Genomic DNA, 21,892 nt, shown 5'->3' on the forward strand with positions numbered 1-21,892 from the left:
TAGTATTGCTAGATGTGTCAATGTTATGGAGAATGTCATTGTTGTATTTTACATGGTACATGATTTCATTTACCTTATGTTCTAAGTTAGAAGGTCAAATGTTATTCCATCATTCAAGCAAAAGCAAAGTACAACGTTGATATAGATATGCAACTGATCGATCGAAGATATAACTTAAATAATTGTACAACCTCTTTTGTAATCCACATTAATGGTAATGGCAAGGCATCTATTTAATTTTTTAAAAATAAAAAAAATTGTACAACCCCCTAACCTCCACAAAAAAAAAAAAAACTAAAAAAAGGATATGAAGATCACATAATGGCTAGCTTGCTTTTAAACAAGAGGAGTAGCAAACTCTAGGAGCTCTTTGTTACTCTGAAATACTGACATATCAACTTCTGTCAAAGTGAGTAGTGGAGATGGTTTGAAATCTGACTCTCGAGTTATAGCAGCCCAATCATTCAGGAACTTAGAGATACTCAACAATCTTATGTGATATGCATACACTGACTGCTGTTCCACCACAATCGAAATGGCTTAATTGGACCACTAGTAGCCTTCTGTCGTTGAATGAACTAGGAGTCCTCCAAGGCAAGTCTTGTGAGTACTAAATCTGTAGCATGGTTGAGAAGTTCAGACATTTAAATACGTGAAGCAGGGATGGGAGAGGAGGGCTTGATGATTTTTTGTGAAATAATCGTCCATTTCTGTGAGCACAGGTCAGGTCCTTCGAAAATACTAGTTTGTAAGTCTTTAAGGTTTAAATTCCTGCAATATAATGTGGAAGGAAGATAGTAACGGTTTCTCTAATTATGTTACATGACTTGTATGATGCATGCATTCTCTCGTTGTAAAAGTAATTGTTAAACGGGTCAAGATGAGTATGTTTAAATTAATAGGATCAATAATTGTACAAGAAGGTTGACTTCATATATACTTACTTAGATTATATCATTTGATGCACTTCCATCTCATTCTTTAAGTACCAACAGGAAGTTTTATATATGATTTCATTCCAAGTTGACATTGAGACTGTTTTGACTAGTGATATAAATATCACAGCTGTGGCTAATAATACTACATTGTTTTTTAATTCAATGATTCCCAATTTAGATTTTCCTCTACATATGGAAATAGTGTCTTCCTCGTTTTCCAAAAGCTATCAATTTACAGTAAGAACTTCGATAAAACTCATTCGATCTTTCTATAGTGACTTCCGGACCATTCCATTCATTGTCTTCTGCTCAACTTCTCCTCGGTCAATGAACTGGGTTACGGAACTCCCCCAACTGACTGCTAGTCTGCTACTCGGCTGGATGCTCCTATTTCTTATTCCTTGTGACAGAGTCTTTCTTGCCTCTGTGAACATCTTTTATAACCAGTTGTAGCGTCAGCAACAGTGGGAGGGTCTATCTAGGAGTTCAAACAATCTTTAAATTTTGGTTCTGTAGCTTATACTACAAATTTATTGTTTTATTTAGGAGGGTCAACTTAAACTGTAACACCCCTTTATCCTTCCCCATTATAAATCATGGTTTTTAATTAAGGAAACAGAAATATCTACGTACTGTTAAAAGATTGAATAAACGGGACAGAAAACTACAATTTGAACCAAAGTCCATCTTAATTAGTTCAAATTTTTTATTTTCCCTTCCAAGCTTCTTTGTTTATGTAACTGAAGAGAGTGAAGCAAAGCACATGATTTACAATTTCAGTCATCATTCATACCATCTGGGTTATTCACAATTCATGCATCAATAAAATTTCAAAAAGATAAATAAAACCCTTCCCCACCTTTGGCTTGCAAAAATTCCACCCCATGGCACTTAAGATTTTACTTATAAATAGATGGAATCGGTTTTAATCAACGAGAAAAACTGAAGAGAAGACCGCACAAAGAAATCGAGCATAAACAAGACGCAGTCTAAGAAACTTAACCAGAAACTATTGCAATATCTGAGCTAGTCGAGACTCGATACAATACGGCACAAGTATAACCAGCAGGACAGTGAAACACTTGTATAGGACTTTCAACGCAAAACAAGCCAAGGCAACCCCCCAAACCTTCCCACTCATTTATTAAGCCCATGTAATAACAACTACCGCAGCAACCATAGTCACCAGAAATAACGGGTGGGGGGGAGAGAGAGAGAGGCATTTCAGTTGAGCAAATCTGATTACTTGACGACTACTTGGAGCAAACGGATTGCCCTCATATAAACAACAAATGTGACAATATTATACATAACTACAACCCCAGAAAAGCTCTGGTTTGGGAAGAGAACCTAATATATCCAAGTGAGGATTCTTTCTTAGTTTCCTAAATTTGATGTATATAGTAGCTATGGAGTATGCCCATTTCCAGAAAACTGGGTTTCGATCATCTCGACTTCTTTCCGAAACTTTTCTCGGTATAACAGAGATAGTAAGATCAAACCACATACCAATTACCCAACTTCAGGACCAGCCTCACTAGTCACACTGATCTTTAAGATATAGTACATGACTAGAGTGACAAATCCACAATAAGCTGGCAGAGTCCAAGGTGTTTGTCTCCATGTGCTGAACCATTGCTGTTCACAAAAGTTGGAAGAACCACTGTTAGTGAACTACTCCCAATGCTCTATACAACTCTAACCCAAGTCCCACCACACATGGGACAGCCACATGCCCACCGGCTGATCCACCATACTTCCTTCTCATGTTGATTGGCAGAAGGGTTGCCACCTGGTGAAGCAAAAGCTGAAGTCTGTCTCAAACATCTTATGCACTGCAAGAAAAGTCAACACTGTAAGTTGAAAACTAAACTGAGACTATGATCAAAATTTCCTGTTGAGCTACTCCATATCAATGAGGTCTCGACATTGCAGCAATGAAAATTATAGGAATAAGACTATGTTTACAAACCATCTGCTCTTAAATAGAAAAAAACTAAATATATTGAAAGTAATGCCAAGTGCAATTAAAACTAAATCTGGACAAAGAATAGGGTTCGAGTGAAGCTTTCTTTGTTTTGCTTTACCCAAAATATATCATTGGGCGGATGTTACAACACAGTGATTGACTAATGACTATTTCATAGGAAAAGCCAAGGACCGATCAGCAAAATAACACGTGATGTGGCCTACAGACTAACTTCCATCAACTGATCAACATTAAGTAGATTCAACACCAACATACAAGTTGATCTCTGCCGCATTAAATATATGCACCTATGAAAATCTAATACTAGATTGTATACATGTGAGTGTCGTACATGGAGGGTAAAAAACTGAAATATAACAATTATCATTTGTTTAATGAACAATAAAAAGATCTTAATAAACCTAACATTTTAAAATCACTCACCATAAAAAGATTTAACATTTGGAAATCATAAATAAACTTTTATGCAACACTGGTAGCAAATAAAACATTTATGACATAAAAATACCTCCCAACTCAAATGCAAAATGAAGAGAGCAAATTTCCCTAGACATTTTCTGGAAATGAAATGAAAGTCATGTGATACATAGACATATGGGAAACTAAAATACCACAACACCAAAACATTAATCAATGAGGCTTTTAGACGAAGGAATTAAAGCAATTTCAAATAATATCTTCTTATAACTCCAACAACTAAAGTATGTCGACTTTATCCAAGTTAATTTGTGCATAATAACGTTAGGATTGACTTCTGTTGTTCACAGGTTAGGGACACTGACCTAGCTATCTCTCTCCAATACACAATCCAACTTGCTTAATTATAACATTATGCCTTCATGCAAAGAGATGCCATAGAAAATGAATAAAAGCAAAAAATGAATCTAGGAGAATAAATAGAGATCCAAAGGTTAGGCAAACCTTATACCAAACCCCTTCAAGCCCAGTCTTCCAAACAGCTGTCACAACATCTCGTCGAGATCCCATTATACCAAGATATGCACCCAGCCCCACTGAAGTGTTCAGCCCAAAAGCAGCATCTCTTTCAGACATCCTGCGTTTCCTAGGCCACAAACCATGAGCTCCATAATATACATCACAATTTTCTAATGAGCTGTGCTGTGTCAAATCCCTTGATGGGCTAAGCTTAGAATTGTCATCCATATCTTCTGAATCAGACCAAGGTCCACCAAACATATTTCTCCTGTGCCATTCCTCAGCAGGTGGATGGAGTTCTAACTCACGCAATAGCAGCCCTGCAGCATCTGCACCTCTAGGCCTAGGCATATTCTGCAAGAAAGGGGAATGAGATAAGTGTCTAAGAATTATGGGGATTTCTACCCATCCCAACATGAGTTGTCTTTTTCAATTTGTTTGCTATTCTTTTTCCTGTTAAGAAGGTTTGAAGTACCAAAAGTGGCCCAATGAGCTCAACAAATATAAACAGCTAAACTCAGCCCATCCAACAAACATTTTTCTTTCATGTCTTATTTTCTTGTAGTGCACATAATTAAAAAAGGATGACCGATATGGGGTTTATGAATGTTAGGAAGGAGCTCTAAATGATATTTTTAGCATTACAGCTATAAACTTTTGAGTTAGATGAAAAGATCTTAAGAAATATTCACTCTTACATGCATTGCACACATAACTCTACAGATAGAACTAACAACAGTAGAACTACCTGCATGTGAGGTCCGAGGGAAGCTTCAACTACTTCCGGCAATACAGTATAGTTCCCATCAATATAATGAAGGCGGACCTGAATGTTGTTGCTCCCAACCTGAGAAACTGGCAGCGGATGTACCAAACCAGCAGTCCGGCGACAAAGATCCATCAGAATAAGAAAAAGGACCTTCACCTGCAATATAATATCAAATTAATCAATATTCTATCCACAGGGTGAAACGCTGCCATCTTTTCTTTTTTTTTGAGAAGGTAACGATTTGTATTATAAACCAGTACTTATGTAGTACTGAAAGCCCCTTTACAAAAAACGTATGAAAATCTAGGAACAAAAACAGCAAGCCTAGCATGATTCTAATACTTCTAGGATTGCTTCTGCATCTACAGGGGAACTCTTTGTACACCAAAAACATAATAACCCATCTTTCCAGATATCAATAGCCATCCAAATCCATGTTTCACTACTTCATTACCTTCTGCAACAATTTTTTTTAAAACTCTCACAAGGGCTTCCTTTCATCAATATGAAACTTTACATCCACAAAATGTATGGCCTTAACTAATCAACAACTTCGAAGATAAGTATGCATACTGATGAGCCATTTCATAATTCCTAGACAACAACCAACAATCTAGAAAAAAATGCCTAAATATCAATTATTAGATAGCAGTACAAGACTACAAGGAGGAGCTCAATTTTTTGTTGATTCAAAACTCTCAAAGTAAGATGCTTACATTAGCAATTAAAAAATTGAGTTGTCAGAGTGATCAACCAAACTGATAAAAAGTTTCTCCTTCACTACCATAACCATTCAAAAATCAGAGGAAGAGATAAAGTAAAGGGACAAAAAAATTAAATTCATTCTTGAGCTCTCATCATTTTCTAGCTTGCCCATAGTTGTTGCTTTCATGACTTAGATAGCTCAAGATTTCTTGTTCAGATTCTTAGCCAGTTCCTTTTGGCTTCTTACCTCAATATCCAGAACTAGCTCTTTCCTCTTCATGAACTGATATAATCACTAAAAGTTTCTCAAATATTCTCATTCTGATAATTCGTATCTGCTGCTGAACCATAGTGGTTCTTTATTCCTGTCCATTTATCTCTCAGACAGGACAATTGAATGATACATTTAGAGCTAACATGGACCTCCTCACCTGAATAACCAGCCTGCTTGGCAGTATCATAACAAGAATAAGTTTCCAACCAGCTTGACAGAACAGTGGAACAATCCATCTAGAGAATATAAAAAATCCTGTTTGACAGAGACTTCCCCATCTGGACAGCCTGGCTGTCTCATAACAAGTAACCAACCAACTATGTCTCTTGAAATTGTCATGTTACACCTTTCCATGACTTCAAGAATTTATTTCCCCTGCATGTTCCTAATTTGATTTGAAAGTGAACTTTGCAATCTCATTACACAGCATATCATGGCGTTTAATGTTTGAATCTGCTCTTCATTGATTGAAATTTCTTCTACTCCTTGGTGCAATTCATTGGACAGTAATAAGTTGGCATTTTTACCAACTTATGCTACTTTTTAATGATAAATTCATTCCCATTTGCAAGATTAATGGACTAATAATGGTTTGGATGACATAATTCCATGTTTTGGGAGCCTTTGAAGAGAATAAGGATTAGAATAGCTTCAAATACTTGAGAAAATTGGACATGAAGACCAAAAGTTGAAGAAAATTGGCCAAAAGAGCAAAGGGAAAAATCTGAGTAGGCCACATAGCACACCCATGTAGTTGGCCTCACCCACGCAGCCAAAGAAAAAAAAAATAGCTCCTGGAAGTATCCAGGCAGCTAGGCGAGAAGGATGTTTTTGCCATACTTTTTTTGAGAAATATATCTTAACAGTGAGGAATATATCTTAACAATTCTTTTGTTTTCAACAATGAGGAATATATCTTAGTTTCATTAGTCTGCTACCCCTCATAATGCACCAAATTCTGAGACTCGGATACCACTAGGAGTCTCCTGCTATTCCGAAACCACCAATTTGGTGCTACATGGAAATTGAGAATTATTCTAAAATGGAGTGATAAAAAGTATAGCAATCCAAAACAAAGAACAGTTCAAGGAAAAACAAGAGAAACTGGTTAAGTAATAGATCACAAAGTTTACCTCCTCATATGTGTATCCTTGACCAGCATTTCCAGAACCAATCCTAGACCGTTTAGATGGACCTTCTTCAGACCCCTTTGCTCCTGTCCCAACCTGACCACCTAGCATTGGTTTTGCACCAGAGTTGGAATCTTCTGCTTTTCCTGGAATACTGGGCTGAGGTTTTTGCATTGAAGAATCAGCATTCCTTTGAGCAGCCCCTATGAAACGCGGTAATTGTGTTCCACGGAAGAAAAAACAGAAATGCAGAAGTTGACATAGCCGATGAAGAAAATGGCAGTCCCCTATAAGTCTAACAGCAGGAGTTCCAGGGAAAGTGCCTGTGTTGATACTTATGGGCATAAATGTAGAAGGACCAGTGATGGGGTTTGGGGCTGAACTAGGAACACTGTCGGCTGTACTGCTAATTTTTGCTATAGCTCCTTGTACCCAAGCTTGCATCTGAGTGCTCCCAGCGGAACTTGCAGTACCACCCTGAGCACCTGAAAAGAAGAGGCCCCTGGTTTAGCTCAGAGAGGGGAAGTGGATTCTTGGATCCAGGAAGGGAAATCCCTTAACAGCACATAACAGAGAGAAGCAAACAAACTAACCCTGGGAAGTGGCAGGAGATGAAGCACTTTGAGTAGGACTAGTCACCATACTCCTACTCCCACCTGTACCTGCAGTAACAGCATGACTAGCCAATGTACGGCAGAAACTTGCATAGCGCCGTAAGCGCGTGATGAAATGAGAGGCCAGATCCAGTATCGCATCTACATATGCCTGAATTAAATCATCCCAATACTTGAGAAACTCAAACACTGAACGCAGAAATAGACGTCTTTGGTTACACATACAGAAAGGTGATGATCACCAAGATATCTATCCATTTGCGGGAAACCAGTGGGTGGAGAAGGTACATCGGACAAGTGTAAGAAAATACCTGGATACTTGGCACAAGTGATGGTTCAACAGCCATCGCTTCAGGATCAATACCAAACAGTGTCTCACTAGAAGCTTGCCATGGCTCTGGAACCAATGCTGACGGGTTTGTTAAAGCTGATTCGATTCCCTTGCCAAGCATATCTAGCAACAATCTTGCTTGCATGTCAAGCACCATTGCCCGGACTTCTTGAGCATTTGTACCTTCTAGAAGCCTGCATTTTATCCTGTCTAGACTCTGCATTATATGGATGAGATATCAACACTCAACGATATCCAAGAACAGGAAAACTCATCATACATTCCTGAGAATGAACTTTGATGAAATCATGAAATAAACAAACAGTTTTAAAATTCAAGAACTACTTGTATGTATGTGCGCACAGATTGAATGATAGAAAAACATGATCCAATATCTGACAGAAAATGACAAACACAATCTTCCACACAACAGACTATTAGACTAGTATATGATCGAGAGAAACAAAAAAAATAGTTACATTGCACATCTATCCGAAGGACTTCACTACAACTGCATCAGGTTCATGCGTTCGTTGTGTCATCTCTAAAAGATAAAACATTAATAATTGTGGCTAGAAATTGGAAGAAGAAAAGAAAGACCAGTCTTGATGGATCATTTTATCACATAAATTTTGTAACAATTGAATGCTTCTATGTCCTTCCACAAGAACTGTATAAACTTTGATGCAATATGCAATTCGTCCTATTCAAATGTAACATTATACATTAAATGTTCATTTTTCATTTAGGTGATCAAAAGCGCAGAAAGAATAAGTTATTTTCTCACAATTAGACATCATCAGGCAGTGTCCTTGTTGCAAAAGCAATCATTTTTCCTTACTTCACATTCTCATTTCTATGTTGTTTTGACTACTCAGAATAACATCTCTTCTCAATTGAGCAATCATAATCTTGATCTTACTTCAAATTTCTGGATTTTGTTATCCAAGTTTATAGTTCAGTTACCATCTATAGGTTTTCTTTTATGGGGGGGAGGGCTCAGGAAGAGAACCCTACCCCCCTCCTTAGCACCTAATCTTTATTGATTAATAAGACTTCCACAGATTGATTTAGTAACTTTAAACGATGGGTTTCATTACAAAAAATTGTCTCCATCTTAGTCATGACAAGCTTCTGCAGCGAGAAAAGGATAAGTAACTTGATCACACTGTTCATTCAATAAGTAAGAATCACGTCTTTAGTATATCCCAGCCTACAACAACAACAATATACCCAGTGTAGTCCCACAGAGTGGGGTCTAGGGAGGGTAGAGTGTACGCAGAGTCGCAGACCTTACCTCTACCTCAGAGACGAGTATAATCCAACCTAATAAGTATAATATATTGTAATCAAGAAAGTGTTGTAATTCATATGTTAAATTAAGCAAATATGATGCTCATGCTCTCACGATAGAAAATAATTAGAAGTGTAATCCATACACTGCTCCATTATCTTCTCCAAAGACTAATACACACCCCACCCCCACCCCCACCCCAACAGAGATGAATTCTCCACCCTGAGCAAGTGAAGTCAGACTGATATCATGCAAGAGCAAAGCTCATACAGAGAAAAACAAAGCATATAGAAGCATGAAGCAGAATGTGAAATGCAACATTCGATATCTTCACGTAATTGCTATATTGTCACCAGTCTCCATCCAATTTGATACACCAGGATGATAATTTCCTCATATGCAAATGATAGGCTTGAAGTTGGAATTAAATAAAAGAAACACACCGGTCCATACTGCTGTCTATGTTGAGTTGAAGGGAGGGAATGGAAATCTGCATCCAGTACAGCAATGACACTATTCAAAGCAACTGCAATAAAAACACACATCATTAGTGATTGCCAGATTCTTCATGCACGGATCTGATCCACCCAGCATCATGAAGTCAAAATTACTCAAACAGAAAAAGGCCAGAGATCAACTGATTTTTAATATCAAATCCTCAATCAAGAAAAAAAGCAAGCCAAAAGAAAGCTCAAACTTGAACAAAGGCCTTGAGCAGAACAGGAGAGACATTATATTAGACTGAAGCACAATCTCTTCAAACACCAATGAGCATCCCCTCCTCTCTTATTTTGAGAAGGTAATATGTCCACTATATTCATAAGCATCATCAGCACAAAATTTGTGCTGGAAGCCAATTAATGAGCATCCATAAAGCCACTCAGTTTGATAAACTTTGAGAAGATGGAGGACTTTCGGAAGAGCAAACAAAAAAAAAAGGAGCAGCTGAGGATGTCATGGAAGAGGAATAGCTGTCTTCAATTATTCAGAATCAAAGCAGAAGAGACGAAAAACAAGGAAAGCAAGCATCCAAGGACCAGTAATACTCTCCAAACTACACAAGAATTTCAACAAACTAAATCTGCTATGTAATTTCTATTTTGCAGTCCATGAAACCCAAGAAAAGATCTTGCAGCAGAATGACCAAGGATTACACACAAAAAATTAGTGCTATGATAGGAACATCTATGCAACTCTAAATTGAAGATATGACATTTCAATTCTTTAGAATCCATATATTGCAAAAGGTTGGGGTCACACTACTTGAACCTGGTGATCAGTACAGAGACTGATTACCAATTACCTCACAAGTAGAACAGGAATGAAAATTTTTATTTCAAAACTCTTTACTTAGGATTCCATATTAACACATCAAATAGCAAACAATCATAAATCCTGTCATAGACTCATTCACATCCAGATAATGAATTTTTGGTATCCATAGTATGGAAGGAGACATCGCTTTTGCCAAGTCAAATTGAAGGGTGATATAAAATTGGTCTGTTTCCGGCATCATATCCATAGTTAACCTATTCATCCTCTCCACCAACTCCGGGTTAGATATCGAGGTCTCTAAATCTATTTTAGCTCTTGATCATACATCAAGTTTGAAGTACTTTCCAAATCCATTCCAGCAGTTCGATTCTAAAGCTGCCAACAGATTAAGCCCTTACCAATACCATCCTCTGCAGCACTTTGTGTACATCCCACTGCATCCCACCAATCAACTCCAACCAAAAGACTCCACCAAAATCTTCCAATAAAAAGAAAAACATGTCAGCTCTGGGAAGACGGTTTAATATCATAAATCAATACTATTCTAACTAGATGTAATAACAGTCATATTGAAATGCATTACTGGGCATGCTAAACTGCTTTAAATATTCATGTACCTCTCAGCAATTGCACGTTCCCAATTCGCAGAATTGGCTTTCACCTGATTACTAGGAACAGCAGGAGGAAGAACTCGAATAATCTTCAATATTGTACAATCTCTGGTGGTATCATGCCAAACAGAAGCTGAGCAGCAACTCGTCGAAGAGAAGGCCGGAGAAGCAATGGCAGATCCAACATCAATATGGTAGTTATCAACAGGGGTGAAGCTTGGACCTGAGAATACATGGACTCCACCTCGTAGAAAAGCGACAGCTATCTCACCACCATGAGCAGAATACACAATGCGAGCAAGGGTTCTAACATCACTTGGGAGATCAAAGGGATCAAAACTAACCCTCTTTCCCATCTCAACACCAGAGTCAGCCATGTTTTTTCCAAAAGGAACTGGTCCGGCTCCCACAGCTTGGGGTCTCTTAAAATCATTTCCTGCTGGGATACATTTAATTACTTTACTCACCCATACTGTCTGTTTTGGTGCCTGGCCACCAAAGCTGGACGTGGGATTTCCAAATATCTGGTGGAGGACAACATCCTCCACAGATGATTCCCAGCGTTGAACCCTCCAACCTGTGATTGAAGGGCCTTCATCAGGATCATAAGGCGACATGTATTGTCCTACAAAAACAAATATAAATTTGTAAAAAGTTGGTGCCAGAAAGAAAACCAGAGAAGGGGAAACCCATCTTCACTAGACAAATTTGAAGGGCAAAAAGGGACATTAGGTCCATATCCCTACCCTCAACAATCACAACAGCTATCACAGAACCACCACGGGTCGGATCAAAAGCAACTGCAGTAACACCAGAACCCCATGTCGTGGTAGCTGTGGATTGAGCAGCAGCTTCAGGACTAACATATGCAGAAAAGTTGGAAACGGGCGAGCAATGAAGCGTGACCATGTCACTGTAATGTTGTTCCGTTAGCTTTTTGCCTTGCTTAGCCTCTTGTAATAAATACTCCTGCGAGCTAAGTAAATATCCAGCCAAAGGGGAATATCCATCCCAAGAAGGTGGATTAAGTGATGCTGGAACCCCATTGCTTACACTTGTCTTCGGAGTTGCTTGAAATCCATTACCAGGGCCAGGTGCTACCTCCCAGACGACAACAGTTGATGGATTGACAATGGGAACTCCAGCAACATGCATTGCTCCAGAGTCTGTTATGATTGCATCAGCAGCCATGATGCCACTAGGCCCCGCTCCCAATAGCCCTTTACTTGTGCAAAACCACTTTGATGGTGCACCATTCTGATTAGGTGGCCATTGAGACCAGTGGAGCTGAACAGACCCTGATGAGAAGACAGAGCATACACACAGAAAATTTGGCCATCCAGCTGCAGTCAAAATTACAGTAAAATTAACTAAGGAATTTTTCAATTGTTTTGAAGAGGAGAAAAGAACACTGTGGACACATGATGGCAAAAGTAGCAGGATCAGCAGCAAAACAGCAGTAAATGCAATTGTTGGTGAAACGAAAAAATTATCATTTTCGACGGATTTAGAAAGCATCAACCTGCAATTTGATACAAACTTGGGCGGAACGGCAGAAGTAAATTGGGCCAGTTCACAAGTTATTCAAGTTCACTTTGTTTTTGGCTTGGCAAGGCTCACCTAAGTTTGAACTCCAGCAAGCTCATGCCTCGTGCAGCAAAGCAAACTAAGTTCAAGGTTTTTTATACCTATACATTGCACATGGAGGCTAGAACAAACCTAAATAATGCTTTTCATAATTCTTATGTTACCCTACAAATTCCAAGGTTTTTTTTTGAGATAAGGGTAACTGTGTATTCACAAAAGTATCATCATCAGAAAATGATGAGCATAGGTCACTTACAATCTCATCAGAGCATATCAAAAGCCTACCCCTAGAGAGATTACAAATTGCCTATGAAATCAACAAAAAGTTCTATATCCCCCCTCATATCCTTTTTACACCAAAAATACAAAAGGCTAAGGCTAAGGCTATTCATTCTAATCTTCTCCATGTTGTTGCTCTTATCCTCAAAACATCTCGCATTTCTTTCTTTCCATAAGGTCCACCAGATGCAAGCTGGAATTAGCTCCCACCAGTCTTCAGTAGAGTGTCTCCTTCCTATCTCCTTCCAGCTGTCTAGAAGCCCTATAGTAGTCTGTGGAGTTACCCAGCACACACCAAGGATGCAAAAAAACATGTTCCATTAGTTGGTCGCTACCTTGTAACATTAAAATGCTCACTTCTCCTCTGTTCTCAACACTGCATTCCCCTAATGCTGTGACATTGGAAACTAAGGAAGCCCTGACCCCTCCCGTCACCAACCTTCTGACCCCCTTGGCTGACCTTCACTACCATTTCTTTCTCCAGGTGGCCCCATCACTCACTTAGTTATTCATCTTTTCTGCAAACCTTTGTTGTGCAGTTTTGATTGCTGCATATTTGGTCATAAATCCCAGTATTTTTCCGCTTCTCTAAGGTCAGTCCCCTTGTTGAGGTTGGCAATTATACTTGGATAGGTAAGAAATTTGTTGTGTTTGGACTTGGTAAATCTACGACCAAAAGAAGATGACGGCTCATCAATATGGTATGTCTCACCAGAAGGATTAACTACACCAGTCTACATTAAACTTATGCAGCATTTGTTCTCATCATTTCTTCTTTTCCAGATTTAAGACCAGCATTTCACTAGTTGTCTATTTTGAAGCTTCCTATTCCTTTAAGTGTTTATTTAGTTAAAAACCCAGGTTTCTATTTTGATTTATTTTTTAAAAGAAGATGGATTACTATTTCACTGCATCTGTTCTTACGAAATTTGGCATACCTAGTTGAGCATGCTCGAGCTCTCCATTTTAGGGTCAATTTGTCCCCAGATAATACCAAGTCTAGTTGAGTCAAGCCTTTTGAATTAACAAGTTCTTATGATTAGGATCATACCATCTTGAAAATCAAGTCCATCAACCAATTTTCATGCTGGAGTAACAGGTTCACATCATCTTTCTCCTAATCCATCTTCCACATCCCTTTTCACTTCCTCTCCACATCATAACAGGCCATGTATAAGTTTATAACAGGCTCACTTTTTAGTTTTGATACAATCAATGAATCTTAAGCCTACAATACATGTTTAGGCACTAAGATGCTAAGGATGTGTCCAACCATCTATGGACTACTAAAGAGAGCAGTACTAGAAAATAACTATGAATTATAACTACAATCATTTGATGTAACATATATTCAAAATAAAGAGCGAAAAACAAGGAACCTGCCTGGAGATTGTGGTTGCTGAGAAAGGAATTTCTCCTCAAATGTTGACTTAGCGGAACCGCCCGTTCTTGTTGAAAGCCACCTATACTAAACTTAGGTATAAAAGAATCAAGAAATGAACTGATCGAATTATGCAAGTTTCACAACACCATAACAATTGCATACCGGAGAAACTCCTGACAACCACTTTGTAACAACTGCAATATCTTGACGCCATTCGTAATCTCGCTGCCAACAACTAGCATCTCGTACCAGATTAGCTGAACCCTGTGTAACCAAGCATACATGTTAAGTAAGAATAGTTTCTTTTTTTAAACCATGGTGTCAAGACCAGATACTGGGTAACTCTATCCACGGGGTACCTCCTATCTCTCACCAGCTATCCACCAAGGCTTGGACAGATGGAAAGAAATAACCTAGTGTTCTTTGTTGGAATTTGAATCTGAGACCAACCCACTTCATTGACCACTAGACCACACCCGTAAGTGCAGTAAGTAAGAATAGTTTTTGAAGCAACAACGCAGAACTAATCTTGAATTTGTAGCATATGGGAAAAACCAACACTCAATCAAGATATTGGCTAGCAGATGTGACATGGAAAAGGTTAGAAACCCCTCACCAAGAACGTGCATGTAACCAAAAATACACGAAACAAAACGTGAAAAGGACAACAAAATGCACTGTAGTATAAACTCCAGAAAAAACAGCTTACTTGTGAAGGCTGAGTCCAGATTGTTATTCTCCCATGAAAGTTAGCTATGAGTAGTGCACGCGGACACGAAGTAGGAGACCATTCAATGAATTGGACGGAATCACGAGGGGAGTCTGTAGAACGTAAAATGTAAAAGATGAAATATCAAAATAAACCACCTGGCGGTAATCAATCATGCACAAGAGTTTAAAGTGAGCATCTCTTCGGACAAAATTCAGTTCAGTGCAACAACAACACAATGGATCAGAGCTTTTAGGGCCCATTTAGTTATCTAAAAAGGAAAAAAAGCACTCTTACCCATTTGGAATTAAAACATCCTAAGTCCTCTTGAAAAGATGTTCGGCTGTTTCTAAAGCCAAAGGTGGGCTTCAAGGGTGTTTTTAAGCTACTCGAACTATTTTCTAATCCACTGCAATCTTGTAAAAATTAATCAACTTCATTTTCAATGAATAGTTCTTTATAATATGCTAGAAGATCGAAGCTTGATTCGGGCTTTGCGTGGAAACTAAAAGGATCATTTTGTCCAGATGCAATCTTACCAAATATTTATTATAATTAGACAATTCAAATTGTCACTTCAATATGGAAACTCCAAGATAGTTTAGTACGAACACTGATTAGCAATCTAGCACACTTCCCATAGATGATGGTCGGAAAATAAAATTTCATAACAAACATTACGAATTCTTTAATACTCTGAAGGTCCTTCACATATTACTCAAAAAGTTGAAAACTTAATTAATTGCTCCTCCATGAAGAGTTGTTTATCCACTGCTTTGCATTGCACCATCTGTTCAGTTTTCATTTGTTCACCATTTCTCAAATATCTCTGATTTTCCTTCTATTTGCAAGAAAATCAAAGGAGGAAAAAAAAATCTCGTGCATAAACAACTGCTGGACCTAAAGGAGAGGGCCTCGTTTGTTAGGTTCTAAACATGTTTGCAAAAGGAAGATAAATCCCTGGCCACCGTCAAGTCATTCTACAATACCTGCTATAACATTGAACACAGTGCACTCAGTTGGTCGCTCTGGGATGACGATATGTATAGGGATCCAGAAAGGTGGATTTGCATTTGAACTACAAAAAGGTAGAAGTAATAAGAATAAAACAGTACATGCAAAGATATAAAGTGATGTCTAGAGAATTTGACCACATCGAATTTGACATTGAAAATTTGCACATACTCCGCATCTTTTAGCGGGAACACTGGACAGTTATAATATCCATGTGCAGTAAATTACAGTGTGCTGAAGTAATTTACAATGATGGAAATCGAAGCTCTAACCTTGGAATCCTTGCACATGTTTCAGACGCACAAGCTATTGCATTTAGCTTTCCACACCAAGCAACAGCACTAAAAAACAATTCAAAAAAGCAACTCAGAAACAAAAGACAATATATCTATCCCTTTGAAATGAAAGCAACTGCCAGAGGAACAAGGAGAGAGAGAGAGAAATAACATCAAAAACATGCTCTTGATTGCGAAACCAAGGATTTATACATGCTTGATAGTGATTTCAAAGATATATACATACTAATAAATGTGTGATAGATCATGAAAACCTCAAGCATCAGTAGTTCAATAGCAAACTAGACTTCATGAGTTACACTTTGAAGAAAAATTTCAGGCTCACATCCATCCTAGCAGCATTCTAAGGAAAGATATTCTCATAACTATGAGGGCAAGTGTATTATAATGAGTACAAGCAACATCTGTTATGTCAAAAATTGAATGACTACCCCTACAAATGATCAAAACAGATTGTATTCTATTATTATGTTTTTGGTGTACAAAGAGTTCCCCTACAGATGCAGAAGCAATCCTAGAAGTATTACAATCATGCAAGGCTTGCTGTTTCTGTTCCTAGATTTTCATACTTTATTGTAAAGGGGTTTACAGGACTACATAAGTACTGGTTTATAATACAAATTGTTACCCTCTCAAAAAAAAAAATTGAATAACTACTAGCATTGAGACAAAGCTCCCAGATCCGATGATTTGAACATGGCTGTTTTACAATATTGGCACAGTATAGTAATGGGGTTATGACCAGATCTGATTTTTCCTGTTAGATAAGATATATGCCTACTTTATTGCTTTATTCCTAACATTCATAAGAGTGATGGGGCAAGTGATATTAAACATATCAGGCATATCAGATTGCTGGAACTTCCACAAGATAATAGTCAAGCTTCTTTCTCTTATATTGGGAACAGTGTTTAGGGGGATTTTATCTTGCAAAAAAAGCACTTCTGTGGGACAAACAAACCTTAGATGCTACATTGTAGGTAAATCTTGAGCACGTTTACAGTTACGTTAATATGTCACCCTTGATATCATGTGGCTTTTGGGAGAAGACTGGATCTGATGCGCCAAATGATGTACGTCCACTATCAAATTCTTTATTACCATCCTATTTTGAGAAGGAATTTATTTTTTCTTTTAGAAGGACTATACTTATCCTATGAGTCTAGAAATCTTGTGCATTCTTCATCCAATGCCCCAAAATACTTCCAAAATCAGTGTTTTTAGAGATGAAAAGTGCAAAAGAGCAAAAAGATCTATGGAGCTACAAGTGAAAAGTGAGAAGTGAAGTGTATGCTTCTTCGAAGTGAAACTTCACTTAGTTTATAGAAAAACATATATTACCTGGCTTCAACACCTGTAAGATCAATATGAATTGCACTTACTAATCTCAACATCTATGTGTGATAGAAACAATACTAACACAACTTCTAGTATTAAATATAATTAGAATATCAAATTGATTGAACTTACTAATTTCAGCATTTAAATGTTAGTGACAATGTTAACACGGCTTCTAGTATTAAAAAGTTAGTTTCAACAAGGTCATGGAAAGATAACTTCAAATGCAAAATGTAAAATTCAGTTTTGGATTAACGAATGATTGAAAAATGACTATTTTGCAGAATTCAATTTCATATTTAATTGGTTTAGCAACTGTATCTGAGGAGTTTGAGGGGGAGTCCCAAATTGGAAGCAACAGAAGAATTTGAAGTGCAAGTGTACAACACTCCACACATGGGGAGACAACCCCTCTCTTCGAATTTTTTTTGTTGCCTAATTGATTTGATGATAATCTTAAGCAGCTGTATGCATTTTCTTCTGCTACCAATGACTGGTTGAAGTCAATTTGCATTGCAAAACCAATAGTTCTTTTTTGAGAAAGATAAAACCAATAGTTCTTTAATAATCCTCATATCGAATTGTCAATCAAATGAAGACCAAACAACCCCACCCCACCGCCTACCCAATACCAAAAAAGAAAAAAATGACGAGTGAGCAGAAGAGTTATTGTTTATGATTGATCAAGCAACCCTAGTTAGTTCACTTACTACGTAAACTTTCACTATGTTCCCTGGTTGCACCCTAAGACACTGACTTAATTGGTTCTCTGTCTACTAAACAACTCCTGGTTGAAGAAGATACAAGAATTTTAGTAAGTTTAGGATCAGTAAACTCTTCTTTTGTAATGCATAGAGACAGCAACAGCTTTTTCACCGCTTGACTTCCCCAATCGTCCAGGAATTCTTGTCTTACACTTTCATGTTCTTTTACAAGAACCTCTAAGATTAGCCACAGTCACCCTTTATGTCTTGGTTTCCTATTGTTTTTTTATAACAAACTAAGGCACTGATACTGTTAAAGAATGACAAAAGTCCCACATCGGTGGTTAATGAGATGGGTGGACTTCTTATAAGGCTTGGGCAATCCTCCTCCCTTTAAGCTAGCTTTTGGGGTGTGAGTTAGGCCTAAGGCCGCCTAAGACCTAATTTAACATGGTATCAGAGCAGGGCTTGTCTCACCCGATGTTGGGGCCCCCAAAATCAAAATTGCCCACGCACCAGATGCTAAGCACTGGGCGTGAGGTGGGGTGTTAAAGAATAACAAAAGTCCCACATCGGTGGTTAATGAGATGGGTGGACTCCTTATAAGGCTTTGGCAATCCTCCTCCCTTTGAGCTAGCTTTTGGGGTGTGAGTTAAGCCTAAGACCTAATTTAACAGATACAAGAGAAAGAAGATTTTCTTTCCATGTTCTCCGAGTCAAGAACAATCTACACCATCATAGCAAAGCATAGTCATAGCATAGGAGTTGGAAATTTTCAAAAGAGAACAACTTTTTTTTTTTATAACCGTGGTGTTCGGGCCAATTTTTGCGCACCTCAACTAATTCCACAAAATACCTGTCACCTTCCACCAGCAACAAGTACCACGTAACTCTGTCCATCAAGACTAGGATAGATGGGAAGAATCAGAGAATTGAACTTGAGACCTCATGGTTGAGGTCTCAACCACTTCATTGACCACTAAGTCATACCCTTGGGTGCTTTCAAAAAAGAACTTCTATGGGCAGCCAAAACACTCATTCCATAATGAACATGCAGGAGATGAGAGTTCTTTTTTGAAATTGATAGGTTGCTACACAATTTTAGACAGGTTGGAATCTTTATCAAAAAGAAAAATCAGATTTGTCCGGAAGGTTGTCTCGACAAAAAGTATGTTTTAAACATTTATACAGTGGATGTGCACAGGAATGTTATACTAGGAATCTTCACCACTTTCTACAATGTAGCAAGATAAAGAGAGAAACTTCTGTCTTATTCTCTAAAAGTTCCCTTCACTGGATGGATAAAAACTAACTCCTCTATTAGGATTTAGGAACAAATAAGGAAGTACTTCAGTCTCTGACATAGAAAAAAAAGATGCTTACCCCATTGAGGGCATAAGACGCAATGGCATAGCAAATTTGAAATTTCCCAGACTAGCATGCAACTACATTTACCAGGATGATTCTCTCTCTGTCCAGAAAATGAAATAACTCTAGAAACAAAAATACTGAAACTAAAAAAAAAATTTGAATTTTCCCTTTGTCATTCTGATTTCTGTAAGACCATAATGAGACTGCAGTTTCTGTTTTTCTTCTCTCACATATTCCATTGAAACTTCATTAAAAATATAACATATTTTTGACTAATTCATTTTGCATAGGTGAATTACTGCATGTATGAACAAATTATAGGGCCCAAATCCTTATAATATATCTAGAAGTTAAACTTTAGTGATGATTATATTGGGAGCATAATGCCGTAATAGTATTGGTCTAGGTGGGACGCAAATGGTCGGACTAACAAGTCAACCCTTCGATCAGCACCTAGCTATCACCTGAGGCAGTAAGTTCAACCCACTGCAACTTTAGAACTCAATTCAGTGACTTCCACCACTTCAACAGTTAAAACTGCGAAGTTCCAACAAGCAGTCCACTTTCAGCATAACTAAGTAATCCTCAATAACAGACTAATCTCACTTTTTTCTGCTTTTCTCAAATTCGATCATTTCCTTGCTTCATTACTTAGGTATACGCTAAATAAGAAAAAAAATATTGATATCCTTTTCTAGTTCATGTAGCCAGAATTGAGATGTAGCTCTATTACTATGATCATAAAAAAAAATTAACAATCACCTGAAATTGCGGCAAAGTTCAGGAACACTCATTTTATGAAGCAAATTGGACCTAGGTTGTTTGAGCCTGATACAAAAGACGACAGCAGGATTGACAGTATCCTCATCCATGGGATCATCGTCAACAGAAGAGACCTCCTTCTCGGTCACCATAGCCACAATTGCAGCAGGATGATCGTCGTCGTCTTCAATAATGATATCCGCTTTTTCGTGAACCTTAGTAGAAGGTTCTAGAGAATTGGTAATAACAGAAGAAGACTCTTCCTCCTTCTCCACTTCAGTGTCTTTAGCAACAGGTGGTTGTTGATTGTTCATTTGAATAAAAAACCAAAAAGGTCCAAAAACCCTAATATATATTAATTATATATATTTTGTGTATACGTATATAGTGAGAGAAAGGCAGAGGGGGATAGAGAGAGAAGTGGTTGGCCGAAAAAGTCTTGCCAGTTGAAGGCGACAGGAATCACTATGGTGACTGTGTGGGGTTAGGGTTTGAGTGGGGAGGAGGAATTGGGGGCAATGTGAACTGTGAAGTGAAGAGATTCCAGCTAGTGCCAATTTTTTCTGCTTTTCATTTTACTATTACTATTTACTACTACTGTTAAGTGTTAAAAAGCCAAAATTCCGCTTCGCTGATATGTTTTTCTGTTCTTTCTAAAATGTTTTTTTGGGTTCAATTAGGCTGAGTGGGGAGCTTGTGATAAGACAGGTTACGATTAAATTAACAAACAAAAAGTAGTACTATGATAAAAGGCTGTTTTATCTAACTTCACATCAAAACTTGCAAATTTATTTTTATGAGAATATAATCAAAAAAATATTTATAAACTATATTAAATTGAATAAAAATATTGTACGTTAATTAATTTAGGTGAAAAATATGTTATCTTGTAGCTGTGTTGCTCATTGTTTGACACTTTGTTGGTGGCCATTTTGGAGAACACTTTTGTAACTTTTGTTGATTATAGTGGAGCTTTGGTCTTGTGGTTTTTACTCTTCACACCAAAGAGGTTTTCCACGTAAATCATTGTGTCTTGTGTGATTGGCTTATTCTTATCTTGTTGTTTTTGTTTGGTTGATATACTTGTTGTTCATTCTTCGTATTGCTTGATTTGGTTTGTCTTCTCTTGGTTCAAATTGAAAGGGAAAGTTAGACTTGGGTATTATTCCGTTGTTATCCTGTCGGCATTCTTGTTAGTGTCTGGTCTTTCCCAACAAAGTGGTATCAGAGCATTGATTTGTTGTTGATTATCTATTTGAATGATGGAGTCAAATAAGAGCAAGATGGTAGTAATTATCATACTTGGAAAGGCAAGATGAAAGATCTTCTCTTTGTCAAGAAGATGCATCTAAATGTGTTTGCTTCTAATAAACCCGAATCTATAAATGATGAGGATTGGAAATTTGAGCATTTACAGGTTTGTGGCTATATTAGACAATGAGTTGAAGATAATGTTAGAAATCACATTGTGAATGAGACACATGCCAGAAGTTTATGGGACAAGCTCGAAACACTATATGTTTCTAAGACTGATAACAATAAATTGTTTCTTTTGAAACAATTAATGAACATCAGGTATAA

General features: G+C 37.7%; 1 protein-coding gene across 2 annotated transcripts; it reads right to left on the bottom strand.

The window, feature by feature from the left end:
- Positions 1–2,160: 2,160 nt before the first annotated feature.
- LOC102600138 (mediator of RNA polymerase II transcription subunit 16) lies at positions 2,161–20,862 on the bottom strand. Of its 2 annotated transcripts, XM_006347003.2 has the most exons (16): positions 20,312–20,862; positions 16,113–16,181; positions 15,816–15,904; positions 14,827–14,939; positions 14,280–14,381; positions 14,117–14,201; positions 11,614–12,210; positions 10,874–11,492; positions 10,655–10,734; positions 9,425–9,507; positions 7,668–7,904; positions 7,336–7,507; positions 6,746–7,227; positions 4,613–4,789; positions 3,850–4,218; positions 2,161–2,773 (listed from the first exon to the last, which is right to left on the bottom strand). In XM_006347003.2, exons 1-16 carry the CDS (start codon positions 20,623–20,625, stop codon positions 2,627–2,629), a joined length of 3,735 nt encoding a protein of 1,244 aa, XP_006347065.1. In that variant the 5' UTR covers positions 20,626–20,862; the 3' UTR covers positions 2,161–2,626. The 2 variants fall into 2 exon arrangements, with proteins under 2 accessions (XP_006347065.1, XP_006347066.1); XM_006347004.2 differs by lacking the exons at positions 15,816–15,904; positions 20,312–20,862 and having other exon boundaries at positions 14,117–14,196; positions 16,113–16,187.
- Positions 20,863–21,892: the final 1,030 nt, after the last annotated feature.

This window comes from Solanum tuberosum, unplaced genomic scaffold (assembly GCF_000226075.1).
Source record: "Solanum tuberosum cultivar DM 1-3 516 R44 unplaced genomic scaffold, SolTub_3.0 scf00083, whole genome shotgun sequence".
Taxonomy (NCBI): domain Eukaryota; kingdom Viridiplantae; phylum Streptophyta; class Magnoliopsida; order Solanales; family Solanaceae; genus Solanum; species Solanum tuberosum.